Genomic DNA, 15,761 nt, shown 5'->3' on the forward strand with positions numbered 1-15,761 from the left:
CAATTCACCACGAAAGTAATGGCTGTTGTATCAGGGCTATTACAAAGGAACCATCAGGCCTCTGAGAGTCTCGGACTGCAGACGGCCAGTAAAGCGTAATTTACCTCTAAGGGGACACGGTAAAGTGGCTATCTGTGAGCATATGTCGGCCATGAAGTTCCGGCTGCCTTCAGTGACAGGCGAAGACTCGACGCAGGAAGGGTTCCATCAAGCGCTGGCTGGCCATCGTGTGACGCAAGGCGTAAAAGAGCCCGTGTGTGTGTGTGTGTGTGTGTGTGTGCAGCCTAAGTAGATCACGCGCTGCTCGTATTACGCGCGACCCGCCCATGGCCGCACCTCCTCTCGCGTGCTATAAGTAGTGGTCGCCCGGCGCTCCACTAGCACACTCCTCCCCGCGTCTGACAACGTTCTACGAAATGAAGGTAAGGACACCTCCTGCAAGGTATGGTACAGATCCATCGTAGTAGAATATCCACGTCAGAAAGTGACTACGAAAGTAAAAAGAGTTTCATCTTCGATTCAAAGTCTAGTTGCAACAACCAAATGCTGAAAGAAACGAAAATGAGCGCAAGAAGAGCACTGCGAGAAGCATATAACGAACGGGAAAGCAAAATTTTGCCAACCGATTCCGCTGAAAATCCTAAGAAGTGTGGTCGTAAAGTAAGTAAGTGGATCCACATTTTCTGTTCAGTCGCTCAGTGACCATGACGGCACCAGAACAGGGTATGACAGAGAGGAGAAGGAATCACTGAATTCAGTATTCCGAAATTGTTTCGCCTCGGAAGATCGAAATAAGTTCTAAGAATGGCACTATCGCTGAAATGGCAGATACAAATATCAGTGATCCTAGAACAGAAAATCAATCAAAATCTCTCAGTAGTGAAAAGGCAAGTATATCAGACGAGTTACCTGTGAGAACTTGCAGATATTATGCGAAAGAACGTGCTTCCCTTTTAGCACTAGTTTATTGTAGCTCGCTGGAGCAAGGAAGGGTACTAGCGACTGGTAAGATACAGGTTATACACGTTTTCAAGAAAGATCTTGGACTTTATGCGTATGATTATAAGCGAAAATCGACGTCGTCTGTTGTGTAATCATGGAACACGTCCTGTGCTGAGGCATCATGATGGTTCTAATGACTGAAAATCTCCTTTATAAAGGCCAATACCTATTGCGTAAATATAGATGTTACGAAACACAAGTGTAGCTCGTTCTGTATGTCCAAGAAATCCATAGCACCTTAGAGAAAGGGTCCCATGTTGATACTGTGTTAACTGACTTCCAGAAGACATTCTGCTGTTTAGTGAGCAAAATATGAGCTTAGAGATTATCAAACACGATTGTTAACTGGATCAAGAACCTGCTAAGAGATCTCGATACGTTATTGTTAAAGGGACAAAAACGTCTGATGACAAAATAGTGTCGGGAGTACCCCAAAACGGTGCTGAAGGACCATTCCTGTTCACAATATATGTAAATCAGCTAATGGATAACGTTCGAAGCTCCACAAGGCATTTTTTCAGATGACACTCATTTCTATAAGAAGGCTGCTACGCTAGAAGAGTCTAGCAAAATCCAGGAAGAAATGTGGAGTATCGAGGATTGGCACACAGAATCGCAGTTGACCCTGAATATAAATAAATGTTTCGTGGAGAGATCCATTACTGGTCCAATACGTTATTGAAGAAAAATCTCTAGAAGCACTAACAACCGTAAGACACCTAATAGTAATCATCCGGAGCGACCTAAAGAGGAACGACCACATAAAACTGATTTACTAACTTCCAGCATTCTGGAAGGCGTGACGTCAGCAGCTGTGTAGTTTACCAAATTATGTAATAAATCACATAGAACTGTCGAAGTTGCAATATTAGTTTTCTTTAGTACTTGAGGACTAGTTTCCAGCTAAGCTCACTATCAAATTATATAGTAAGCTATGCAATAATCTACATTACCGGAGCCGCATGAGTGTTCACTCTAGCTAAACACATCTCGTAAAATAGTGCAGGGCTGAACTCTATTCACCTAAGACGAAAGGAGTTCAGTCCTGCACTACTTTACGAGATGTGTTTAACTACGCTCCTGGAAATTGAAATAAGAACACCGTGAATTCATTGTCCCAGGAAGGGGAAACTTTATTGACACATTCCTGAGGTCAGATACATCACATGATCACACTGATAGAACCACAGGCACATAGACACAGGCAACAGAGCATGCACAATGTCGGCACTAGTACAGTGTATATCCACCTTTCGCAGCAATGCAGGCTGCTATTCTCCCATGGAGACGATCGTAGAGATGCTGGATGTAGTCCTGTGGAACGACTTGCATGCCATTTCCACCTGGCGCCTCAGTTGGACCAGCGTTCGTGCTGGACGTGCAGACCGCGTGAGACGACGCTTCATCCAGTCCCAAACATGCTCAATGGGGGACAGATCCGGAGATCTTGCTGGCCAGGGTAGTTGACTTACACCTTCTAGAGCACGTTGGGTGGCACGGGATACATGCGGACGTGCATTGTCCTGTTGGAACAGCAAGTTCCCTTGCCGGTCGAGGAATGGTAGAACGATGGGTTCGATGACGGTTTGGATGTACCGTGCACTATGCAGTGTCCCCTCGACGATCACCAGTGGTGTACGGCCAGTGTAGGAGATCGCTCCCCACACCATGATCCCTCCATTCACGCCTGTCGCGACACCACTGGAGGCGGGCTGCACGATGTTGGGGCGTGAGCGGAAGACGGCCTAACGGTGTGCGGGACCGTAGCCCAGCTTCATGGAGACGGTTGCGAATGGTCCTCGCCGATACCCCAGGAGCAACAGTGTCCCTAATTTGCTGGGAAGTGGCGGTGCGGTCCCCTACGGCACTGCGTAGGATCCTACGGTCTTGGCGTGCATCCGTGCGTCGCTGCGGTCCGGTCCCAGGTCGACGGGCACGTGCACCTTCCGCCGACTACTGGCGACAACATCGATGTACTGTGGAGACCTCACGCCCCACGTGTTGAGCAATTCGGCGGTACGCCCACCCGGCCTCCCGCATGCCCACTATACGCCCTCGCTCAAAGTCCGTCAACTGCACATACGGTTCACGTCCACGCTGTCGCGGCATGCTACCAGTGTTAAAGACTGCGATGGAGCTCCGTATGCCACGGCAAACTGGCTGACACTGACGGCGGCGGTGCACAAATGCTGCGCAGCTAGCGCCATTCGACGGCCAACACCGCGGTTCCTGGTGTGTCCGCTGTGCCGTGCGTGTGATCATTGCTTGTACAGCCCTCCCGCAGTGTCCGGAGCAAGTATGGTGGGTCTGACACACCGGTGTCAATGTGTTCTTTTTCCCATTTCCAGGAGTGTAGAATAAACAGTCATGCGGCAGTTGTAATGTAGCTACGTTATTGTTTACGTCGTTGGATAATTTGATAGTGAATTTTGGCTCGAAACTAATCATCAAGCAATAACGCAAATTATGCTGCAACCTTGATGGTTCTCTGCAGTTTATTGGATAATTTGATAAAACTAATTGTTGGAAAAGAGATTCCAGCTTGAGATTTATTGAACTGTCCTACAAAATATTTGTTCCATTGATGCTTCAGCATTGTTCATGAGTCTGGAGTCGTTAGCACTTTACCAAGTAGAGATTACAGAACAGATATTGAAGATCGAACGAAGAGCGGCAGATTTCGTCATGGAATCGTTTAGTTAGCGAGAGAGTTATTAGGAGGTACTCAACGGACTCCGGAGTCAGTCACTGAGAAGGCGTTTGTGTTGTGTACCACGGAGAGGTTTGCTGTTGAAGACACGAGAGCATGTGGTAGAAGAAGAGTCAGGCATTATACTGCTAACTTTCACACATTTCTAGTGAAACGAAATGACGAGAAAAAGAGATAAATTTGGAGATTATATGTATGTTTATCGAAAGTCATTCTTCCCAGGCATCATCCGCGAATGGTCGAGGTACCCTCCACCACACATTGTAAGGTGGTCTGTGTAGTACAGATGTAGATGTAGCTCGTAGATGAACCTGGGAACGCAGCCCGATACTTCATTGTGTTTTAAAGCGAGGCATCCGGCGAAGCTCAGTATATGGGCTTGTTAGGGCTTAACTGACGAGAGACAGAAAGACTGACGAGATATGCCTTCCTAGTTGTGGAGTACGGTGGAGAGATACAGAGAGACTTGATGATAGCCGTTAAAATAACTTTACGTTTACGTTGATAGTGAAAGGGTGTGGGCGGCTCTAGTCACGCAGTTCGTCTTCGGTAATTGACGACCCGCACACAATACTTCAGTCGGATTGGAAAACAGTAATCTACGTGCTGTTTCTTCGTTTGTGAGACTGAGTATAAGGGATCCGTACAGAAAACAATAGCAGTTAATTTTATGACCGGTCTGGCGGTGTTCTTTTCACCGAGGCGAAAGGGACCTGATTATGTCTGCCGAGAAAGTCCTTAGCGTAGTTAACTGGGGATACAGCGTCCGCTATTGGGAAAGATTGCATTTTGTCTGAATCTGTTGATTTTTCTGATAGCATCTGCAGCTTCGGAAGTGTTTCTCTCCGTCTGCGCTTATGATGAAACTGACTCATCCAGTACAGCTTACACGTGTCGGATCTGGCGGTCTAGTGGTGAAGTGGGCGACTACAAATCGAAAGGTCGCTGCGTCGAATTCCGGTCCGACCACAGATTTTTTCACTCTGCTTTTAATCTAGCGTTCACCTCTCATCTGTGTGAGGAATCCCCAGAATCATTGAGCCATACGAAATAATTACCGCTTTCTACTGTAAAAAAGGTCTCCTCGCGTTTTGAATAACGTAGTACCTTATTAATACCAACTTTGGTCAGATACAATTATCATTAGATCTAAGGACCCTTTATGCTTGCAGGAGATATTATTGGTTGAAACTAGAAAGACGAGTCTTATAAGTACTAGTAGATAAGCAAACAGTTTTTAGATGTGGCCCATTTTATCCTTAAGTAGTCTTGAATCAGTAGATGCTAGAAGATGATGTTCAATGTAGTTACCACTCATTCTTACACATCCTTCATTCTGGAGCCCCATTTCTAAAGTGTCACGAGCTCGTGCGAACACAGATTAAAACGAAAAGGCGTTACATTCACTTTTCAGCAATGAGTTGTTTGTAATGATAACAATTTAATATTGATAATATTGATATTTTGGTTTTGAGAAACTGATGACGTATGATTGTTGTGCAGATGTTTGTTACTCAGTGGCCAACTGAAGTATAATGTCGTTCCACACACAATTGTTTTATAATGTAAATACCTGTTCTCCTCCTGTGAATTAAGTAACTCATTGTGAAGTAAAGGATGCCGTCTTCAACCACTGAACTAGGCGAATCGCCACCCTTTTCTCTTGCTTTTCGTATCTGGACGCCTTTTCTTTTGGGCGAGTGGATCTGTAGGTTGACTACAGCGTACACGGGCGCTAAAAGGTGTGCCTTTTACCTTGCTTTCCCGTATCTGGAAGACTGTTCGTGGTGTGATGTGTGCAATAGCCAGACGGCGTCGGACGCAATACATAACGGACAGAGTTTGAGTATAATTCATGTGAAAGTGCACTCTGCGTGTAGTTGATGCTTAAGTAGAAATATGATGCAATTTGTGGAGAAAGGCCACGATTTAGTGCCTTTCGTAGTAGTCTCATACAGGCTGTAGCCTCGGACGCCAAATATTTCCTGGAAGAAGTCTGTAGTGCAAGGGTTGCACAACCATTACATCAGGAATTGTTCGACGAGATAAAAGAATGGTGCGCTTTGTCTGTTTATGTAATGCGAGACTTGAAGATCTTGTGGAAGCGCTTCTGCACACCACTCGTAACTGTACTGCATCTTAGAGACAAGCTATCGACTCCGAATTTTATATCCAGAACTTCCACAGGAGAGATAGCCATGTTAGAGAGAGCATGGTGACTGTTTTTTTGGAAACAATACTTGCGTCACCATTTTTACAGGTACTTCATGTCCATTTTCCTAATTCATTTTAAGATACAGTTTACTACCAAAAAGGTATCTTTCTCACCACAAAATTTTGCGTGGTAGTTTTATAAGAAAATGGTTAAGTACAACTGTAAGAAGTCACACTGTAATTCTCATTGGTTAATTTGAGTTACTTAGTTTCTCAAGCTACAGGTAGATTTAATGAAAGAAAACGACTAACTTAATTTGTGTATGAAAGGCTTCATTAATTTGATACCTGAAGTAATTGACGCTAAATGTCTTCCTCGTTTCATTCTTGTCCTGAATGTAAAGCTACGTATCACTAACGAATAAATCTTCATTTAACTTTTCTGCGAGTTTTTCCTTTCAGGGCTGCCTACTGATTTTTATAGGTGGTATTAGTTTCTTTACAGAAGGAAACTGCTCAAGGTGATCTCGTACTGGCTCCTCACCCTGTTGTAAATGTTGGACCTGCGGTTTAGTGGCAGACACTGACTTATCAAAACGGTAAGAGTGAAGCGATAAATGTTAGTTTCGGTGTAGAACAGCCCCACTGAATTCTGCTAAATAATCCAGAATTATAAGGGTAGTCTACACAATAGTCAAAAAGGTTTTAAATTAACTTTTACTAAAAATTCATTTTCAGTAAAAGCTTTTCTCAGAGGCGTCGAATTGTAATTGTTATTAATATTTTCGGGCACATAGTTAACACCACGATAACATCTGAAGGGCTGTAGTAAGTTCATAAATTTCGAAGAAACCAGCCACTCGTAAAACAGATGATAAGACACGATACTCATAGGCACCACTGAGCGGCGGTCTTTAAAACGTGGCCTCGTTCGAATGAGGTCACCTATAATGGAAATCCGCTCCTCAATGTGTGGAATAAACAACGCCTTTATATATCAGAGGCAGAAATATAAGGCATAGTATCAGGTAGATCAGGATGCAATACTTCTGGAACCACTCGACCAACATAGGCGTAGAGAATGATGTGGTACCCTGTAGTGTATAAACAACATTCATTTTTCTTCTGCAAGGGTAACGTTCGTTCGTTCGTTCTAGCGATGTTCTAGCGATGGGACAGAAAAACACGAAGAATGACCAGCACTTCAGCAGCCAGTTCTGACTGCTACGGCCATGCAGCAACGATGCTCAGTTTCTGCTGGAGTACAGGACATTCTTAATGTTTTACTGTCCCCGTTAATACACATCGCTAGTACGATCACCACGCTAGATTAATTTTGGACCGCACTGTCGCATGGTACATAAAATTCCGCTTTGAAAATAATTTTGGTTGTAATGGGAAACAAAGCGACGCTTTCCGTCGACATTTGGCGTCGCATGAAAGGCATGTCCAACAGTATTTGCTTGGGATGACTCCAGGTACACAAAGCAAAGACGAAACTGCAAATATATGCCGAAAAATGAGAGAAAATTCGCCTTACGACTCGAAGGGGGACAGGCGTTGTATGATTGCCAACACGAATGCTTTGTCTCACCAAACAAATTATCTGTTAGCAACTTTCATTGCCGTTGGTTAATATCCACTTCTATCAAGCAAAAAGAAACACACATTTGCTACAACTGTCCAGTGGAAAACTATTTCTCAATAATGCTCAGTTTCTGGAAATTTGATAAATTCCAATTTCAGTTGAGTCATAGCTTTTGTTAGGTCCCACACTGGCGTGTCCATAGCTGTTTTCGTCGCTGTCGACCGATGAAACAATGTTGTATGACTGACTTGTCTCGGCCATCACTACTACAGTGGCTGGAGTGTAACTGGATGGAGAAATGCTTCCTCTTGTCTCCTGGTTGGTCCTGTAAGTTCTTCGTACAATCGCAGCTGGTTATTTCGTAACCGAGTGCAACACGGGAGGACTATGAGGCATAACTTGTGATACATGGGAGCACAAATTAATTTAAATATGAGAATCGAGTATCTTGCATGTTGTGGTGATGTTGGAATGTTAGGTCTGAGGATTGATACTTGGTGTCGTGCCGGCCGTTGTGGCTGAGCGATTCCAAGCGCTACGGTCGCAGGTTCGAATCTTGCCTCGGGCATGGATGTGTGTGATGTCCTCAGGTTAGTTAGGTTTAAGTAGTTCTACGTTCTAGGGGACTGATGACCTCAGATGCTAAGTCCCATAGTGCTCAAAGCCATTTGAACCATTTGAACTTGGTGTCGTGACTAATTACCGATGAGGGAGTTCTACAAAAAATTGCATAGTATTTTCGCACTGTACGTAACAATACCGTTTTAGAAAGTGTTGGTATATGGTACAGTTCTAACATGAGTGGGTATCATAATTATGGCCTAAATATGAGCGGTAGGGTTACATCAAAATCTACATGACTACTCCGTAAGTACTCGGCAGAGTAGTCATACAACCACTTTTACTCCATTTCTCGTCGATTCCAGTCTCGAATGGTAGGTAGGGAAAATGAACACCTAAAATCTTTCTGTTGGAGCTCTGATTTCTGTTAGATTATCACTATGGTCGTTTCCCCCAGATAGGTGAGAGTCAACAAAACATTTCCGCATTCGGATGGGAAAGCTGGTGACTAAAATTTCGTGAGAAGATCTCGCAGTAACAATAAACGCCTTTGTTTTAAGTACTGCCACCCAAATTGCTCATAATATTTGTGACACTTTCTCCTCTAATCCATTGTAATACAAAACGAGCTGCCCTTCCATAACATTTTTCAGTGTCCTCCGTCAGTCCTGTCTACGAAGGATCCAATACCCTCCAGCAATATCCTAGAAGAGGACGGACAGATGTAGCGTGGGCAGTCTCTAAAGTTTATTCGTTGCCAGTGAAACGCGGCCTTTTCCACAACATTTTCCTTGTGTTGGATCTAATTTAAGTTCAAAAAATGGTTCAAATGCCTCTGAGCACTATGGGACTTAACATCGGAGATCATCAGTCCCCTAGAACTTAGAACTACTTAAACCTAACTATCCTAAGGACATCACACACATCCATGCCCGAGGCAGGATTCGAACCTGCGACCGTAGAAGTCGCGCGGCTCCGGACTGAAGCGCCTAGAACCGCTCTAATTTAAGTTGTTCATATTTGTAATCTCTACATATTTATTTGAAATGACAACATTTAAATTTGTGTGGTTTATCGTTAGTACTGAAGGGGAGTACCACACACTTTTTATTGTTCACAGTCAATTACCACATTTCACCATGGATATATCTTGTCTAATTCGTTTTTTATTCCCTAATTATCTTCTGACGACTTTACTAGATGGTAAGCGGCAGCATCATCTGTTCATATCTTCTCCTAAATTGTTTATAGAGATTAAGAACAGCAGAGGAACGGTGACACTTCCTTGGGGAACCTCAAATATCATATTTCATTCGATGACTTCCCATCGTTGCTACGAACTGACAGGAAAACAGAACCAGGTAGAAGGACAGTATTCCATAGACACGCAATATGATTCGAATCCCCTTTTGAGGAAACGTGTCAAAAGCCTTCTGGAAATCTAGAAATATCCAGTCAAATTGTGCAGCCTGTGGCGCTGGATACGTGCTCGTTACTAAAATCTTGATGCGCTTCACATCTTCAGCAGTGATGGAACCTACGAATGCTCCATTTTTCCAACAGGTGAGCGTGCTGTTGCTGACGTTGGTCGCTGCGGTAGTAGGTGAGCCTCCTGTTGGCCGCTCGTACCTGCCGCCGAGCGCGCAGTACAGCGCCCCGTCGCCGGCAGCTCTCAGCACCCAGTACGGGGCTCCAGCCGCTGGAGCCGCCTTCCTCGGCGGGTCTTTCCAGCGCCCCGCGGCCCGCGTCTCGTCGAGTCTGGGTGCGGCAGCTTCCAGCAGGATGCTGGGTGCGAGCTCACGGGCACGCGGATTCTCCGGTCTCGGCCGCGCCGCTGGTCTGTCAACCGAGTATGGTGTTCCTGGTTACAGCTACGGGCGTACTGGCATGCAGGAGGACCCTCTTGCAGTAAGTAACAACTTTTTATCAACAATATGTATGGAATCTTTAAAAGTACAGATACGTGGATATCGTCTACAGGGGGATTTGTTGCGATGCCGCAGGTGATCGACTACTTCTGGATAAGGTATCGTACGAAATGGGATGTTTGACAGATTAAAGCAACCCTTTTAAAATGTGGAGTCGTGGGATGACATAAGACAGAAGATATTCTGCTTTCCCATTCTGGCCTAAGACGGGTTGATCGGGACCGACCGACCGCCATGTCATCCCCAGCCAATGGCGTCATTTGGTTGTGGTATGGAAGAGCAAGGGGCCATCACACGGCTCTTCCGGTCGTTTTAGGCTTTGCAGACCTTGGAGCTGTTACTTGTCATTCAGGTAGTTCCCCGATTGGCATCACGAGGCTGAGTGGACCCATTGCAGTCCTCCGACCAAGGCAAAAGCTACCGGCAGTTCTGGAAGCAGAATCTGAGTCCTTAGCTTGGCAATCATCCATTTTGATCGCTCAGTTACGAAGGTGACACAGAAGATATCAAGTAGCCATTCATATCTTCAGAGTTACCAGAAAAGTTTCCTCCAGAGCTTCATCTAGATCAATGGTGTCTACAATTGATATACATGTTCGTTAAGGATGGTAGAAGAGAGACTAGAAAATCACGAGTCTGTTTGCTGAAACAGAATGGTGAAAACATTTTGAACGGAGGGAGCAATTATCACAAGATGTTGATAAGATCACAATTCCTTATAGAAACAGTATTGCGTCACTTATGGTAGGTCACCATACTGAGCACTTCATCCAACGTTGAGCAAAAGAAAGAGATGGAAGAAAGGGTACAGATGTGAAAAAACTAGTTTCAGCCAGGAAGAAATTAAGAATCCTCTAATCTTTTAGCTGAGGGGAAGAACTTGTGAACCACTGATAAATATTTGCTTGATCTGTGTTAAGACCTGTTCTTGATGCGCAACCTAAGAAACGAAATAAACATCCAAGTGAGGTAAACTTATTGTAACCAGGCTTTGGCGTTACTGCCCTAATTTTTTGTCACGAAGTATTACTGATAGGTGTGTGAAATATGCGTTTACACGCTGGGTCAAAAAATGGTTCAAATGACTCTTGAGCACTACGGGACTTAACTTCTGAGGTCATCAGTCCCCTAGAACTTAGAACAACTTAAACCTAACTAACCTAAGGACATCACACACATCCATGCCCGAGGCAGGATTCGACCCTGCGACCGTAGCGGTCGCGCGGTTCCATACACGCTGGTCATTCTTCGTGTTTCACTGTACAAACAGCACAAACTGTCGCTTTCCGTCTACAATGGTCGTCGCATGAACGTCGTGATAAGCAGTATCTGCATGAGCTGAATCCGGCTGCACAGTACAAAAACAAAATTGCAAATACCTGGCAAAACTTCAGAGGAAATGTACCTGACGACTCCTAGTACGTTTCCCTTTATAAGGACAGACTATTCATACATTTTTCACAATGGTAGTGGATACGTTTCTGTGAGACCTAGAGAGAGGCATGTTATCTTGAAGGTCACTTAAGCTTTTGGTTTTTAGTGTAAGCTGTAATACTTACTGAAGGTAGACGTCTGACGCAGTCTGACACCGTCACAGACACATACTTGACCAGTGTTGCACATAAGGAGCTGCCGGCAGCCTATGGTCTAGTGGCGAGCGTTGCTGCCTTTGGATCATGGGGTCCCAGGTTCGAATCACTGCCGGCTTGGGTATTTTTCTCTGCCGAGGAGGACTGGGTGTTTGTGTTGTCCTCATCTTTTCATCATCATCATTTGTGACAGTGGCTCGATTGGACTCTGTAAAAAATTTGGAATTTATACGGGTGCTGATGACCGCCCAGTTGAGCATCCCACAAACCAAACATCATCATCACACAAGAAGCTACTTACTCCGGGATGTGAGGATTCTGGCCTACTCACCAGAATAGGACGACTCATTTACTCAATGAATGTGCTCTGTAATACACTTCAAGTGCACATGGTACCTAAAGGATGAACAGACAAACACAAACCATAATACTTGACTTAATACGAATGGTTACTGCGAGTAATTAATTGTTAATTTTGAACGATGCAAGTGAACATAAGAGCAGCTCAGTTGTTGTCAGCTAAACATTCATAATCATGGTCTCCAGGAACCTCACCTATTGACATATTTGGTGTTCGACATCTTTATCGTTCTGATATAACAGGTCTCTCTAAGTCTGACGTGTTGTTGTGAATTAAACCTCTTGTCATTTTCACGTAATATACTGGAATCCCAAGGCACTATGGATCATATTCCCATGTTACAAACGTAGACGCAGATTTTACGCGTCTATCCTAAGCATCAAGACGTCAATAACTATGAAGTTTTCGTGACATGTTACCTTCCTATACAACACACGTGGTACCCGCTCCGATGGGGTTCCTCTCCGAAAGTTTTGGGTGAATAATTTTAATGAGTTGAACATTCTTGAAACTGTAGATGGTAATCCAGTGTTTTAAATTAGAGGAAATATTGTTGGGATCTTTTTGTATGTTATCAACATCAGAGAGGATATAAATATAGTCTGGCAATGGCAAGGAAAAACGTTTCTCAAGAAGAGAAGTTTGTTAACATCGAGTATAGATTTAAGTGTCAGGAAGTCTTTTCTGAAAGTATTTGTATGGAGTGTAGCCATGTATAGAAGTGAAACATGGACGATAAATAGCTTAGACAAGAAGATAATAGAAGCTTTCGAAATGTGGTGCTACAGAAGAATGCTAAAGATTAGATGTGTTGATCACGTAACTAATGAGGAGGTACTGAATAGAGATGTGGAGAAACTAAATTTGTGGCACAACTTGACTAGAAGAAGGGATCAGCCGGTAGGACATTTCTGAGGCATCAAGGTATCAACCAGTTTAGTATTAGAGGGCAGTGTGAAGGGTAAAAATCGTAGAGAGAGATCGAGAGATGAATACATTAAGTAGATTCAGAAGGATGTAGGTTGCATTAGGTACTTGGAGATGAAGAGGCTTGCACAGGATAGAGTAGAATGCAGAGCTGAATCAAATCCGTCTCTGAACTGAAGACCACAATAACAGAAACATCAAACTGAAAAATAAATAAGGCAAATGTTCAGCGATCATGATCGTACTGACTCTGCTCTTGAATATCGGACATAGAAATGTGATCCCTCCTTTTGCACACAGGGGTACTAAATCTGAAGTTCTTAACCGTAACTACCACTTCTGAGTTAACGTTAAAACCAACAAGTACGTTCATTGTTCTCAAGGGATTGTTGTTTTTGAGGTCTTCAGTCTGAAGGCGGGTCTGATGAAGCGTGTCCTCGGAAAATATAACGGCTGTAGATACCCTTGGTTTCGAATGTCTGCAGTATCAACATAGGAAGGCTGTGTTCGTTAGAGATGGAATTGCAGATCGGTCACTCCTCAGTACTGTTGCCCCTATGACTAATGAAAAGGCTGCTGCTGCTCGTCTTCAGGAAACAAATGTTAGTTGTGCCTCTCGACAGACGTTCATCCGATGTGATTGCCCTTATGATGTGACTGTATCTATCTATAGTTAAGGCAAACTCAGCATATTGCCTGTTTCGTGGGAAATCTGAAGCCAAAATTAATTTCATGTCGGTGTTTTGTTTCTAACACTAAGCTCATGACCAATGACTTACCGGAATAGTTGTGCGTGTTAAAGTGCCCCTTCCGTGACGGGGAGGAGCGCCAGCCCCAGATCGAATCCGTCCAGCGGATTAACGACGAGGGGTGGTGTGCTCGCCAACCTGGATGTGGTTTTCAGGTGGTTTCCCACATACCGATAGGTGGACATTAGACTGGTACCTAAGTCTTGCTTCAGTTACACATTTCGCAAATGTCTGGAAAAATTTTGCTCACTTTCACAGACATGAATAACATCACACACAGACTGTCAGGGTACACATATTCAGTACTGGGGGTAACGGGGTGGAGACAGAAAGGGTATCGCCGGCCGTTGTGGCCGAGCGGTTCTAGGCGCTTCAGTCCGGAACCGCGCTGCTGCAATGGTCGCAGGTTCGAATCCTGCATCCGGCATGGATGTCGGTGCTGTCCTTAGGTTAGTTAGGTTTAATTAGTTCTAAGTTCTAGGGGACTGATGACCTCAGATATTAAGTCCCATAGTGCTTAGAGCCAATTGAACCACAGAAAGGATATCCGCCAAATATGTTGATATCCATGCTGACCCTCTGCCGATACAGGTCAAAGACACAAATAAAAGGTAGAAAGAGAGGAATAGTTAGTTTGTATTACATGGTACCAACGTGTGTGAAGAATACGTACTCTTGTTTCAGAGGCTCTGATAGCATCCAACTATTTCCGCAGGAGCCGGCCAACTACGAGTTCAGCTACTCGGTGCAGGACGGCGAGACGCTGAGCGACTTTGGACAAGAGGAGTCCAGGCAGGGGGAGAGTGCCCAGGGCCAGTACCGCGTGCTGCTGCCCGACGGCCGCAAGCAGATCGTCTCCTACCAGGCGGACGAGGGCGGCTACAGGCCCACCGTTGAGTACCAGGACACCGGACTCACCGCCTACTCCGCCGGCGGATACGGCTACGGCAGAGGGCGCGCCGGAGCTGGAACTAGAGCTGAAAATGGGGGATACCACTACTGATACACGATCGGCTAGTCAGAACTGTGTCATGGTTGCGCTTGTGGTGTGTGCAGAGTGGGAGGGCCACATGCCATACTTCTTACATAGTTGCTGCTCTTTCTCCCATTATCGTTTTCTACAAAGCCTCATTTAAATCCTTGCTCCACTTCAGTCTTTAATTCCTGTTTTGTACAATACACTACTTTGTTTTTAGTGAGCAGTACTACCGATTTGTATAGAATTATATAACAGTTTGATTTCGTATAAACTGTTGGGAACCAGTGCCAAGTGTAATGATTGTTAGTCTCCAATAAATTATATGTTACTTAAAATAAATAGTCTTCGTTTATGGTGTCACTGCCTGGTGTTCACTAAATTTTTCCACAGATCAAGATATTGGACTCGGAAGAGCAATGTTCAAATTCTTAACGAACTTCTCCAATTTAAATCTTTGTCTGTTTCAATGAATCATTTAGTTTCTTCATAGCATCAGCTGATTCGTTCCACTGTTTTTAATTTGATATGCGAGGCACCATCTCGACTGACTTTGATGTCAGTCAGTTGAAATACTTGTTGACCTTGACGGTACCTAAAGTGAAGAAGGTGAAATGTGGACTAAAATACTAAACAGCTTCTCCGAGAAAGATCACAGCACATTTGTCATCGAAATTCGCTCAGAAAAAAATCACAGATTTAAAAATAAGTGGACTCAGAATCAGGAAACAGCTTATAACACTTGATAAAAGAAGCGACACACAGTCTTACGGGTGCTCTTTGGATTGTACACTGAATGTGCGTAGCAAATTGTTCCTCTTCTGGCATCGCTTCATCACATGCTGAAGAAGAAGCAAGGTCTTATTTCTTGATTTCACGATTCCATATGTACGCAGTGAGCATTGCTCTACATCTGTCGTATTTCGAAACAACAGATAGTGTGCAACTTGGAAGCAGAGAAATTGTGGATGATCGGGATATACTGGTAAAGGGTTAAGAAACCTGACTGTACTGAATTCTTAAACCGGAAACAATTTTAAAATATGCTCTCGCGAATATACTATAATATAAATTTCTAAAAGTAACGTAACAGATATAAAAAGGATTTTATCTGTAAAGTCGAGGAATTTGTTTTGGTGACCAGCCGCTTTTTCTATAACTTTATTTCTGTAAAGATCCGCTTCCGATTTTCACCTATTTTCAATACGGGTACTTT

The 15,761-nt window shown here is 44.1% G+C and overlaps 1 protein-coding gene across 1 annotated transcript; it reads left to right on the forward strand.

Moving 5' to 3' along the window:
• Window positions 1–397: 397 nt before the first annotated feature.
• LOC126088599 (pro-resilin-like) lies at window positions 398–14,887 on the forward strand. Its single transcript, XM_049906805.1, has 3 exons — window positions 398–422; window positions 9,579–9,923; window positions 14,285–14,887. The coding sequence occupies exons 1-3, from the start codon at window positions 417–419 to the stop codon at window positions 14,570–14,572; spliced, it is 639 nt and encodes a 212-aa protein (XP_049762762.1). The 5' UTR covers window positions 398–416; the 3' UTR covers window positions 14,573–14,887.
• The last annotated feature ends 874 nt before the right edge of the window (window positions 14,888–15,761 follow it).

This window comes from Schistocerca cancellata, chromosome 6, assembly GCF_023864275.1.
Source record: "Schistocerca cancellata isolate TAMUIC-IGC-003103 chromosome 6, iqSchCanc2.1, whole genome shotgun sequence".
NCBI lineage: Eukaryota > Metazoa > Arthropoda > Insecta > Orthoptera > Acrididae > Schistocerca > Schistocerca cancellata.

Coding starts and splice junctions, on each gene's coding strand:
- LOC126088599 (XM_049906805.1), top strand. Junction 9,924..14,284: donor TGCAGGAGGACCCTCTTGCA/GTAAGTAACAAC, acceptor CTATTTCCGCAG/GAGCCGGCCAACTACGAGTT.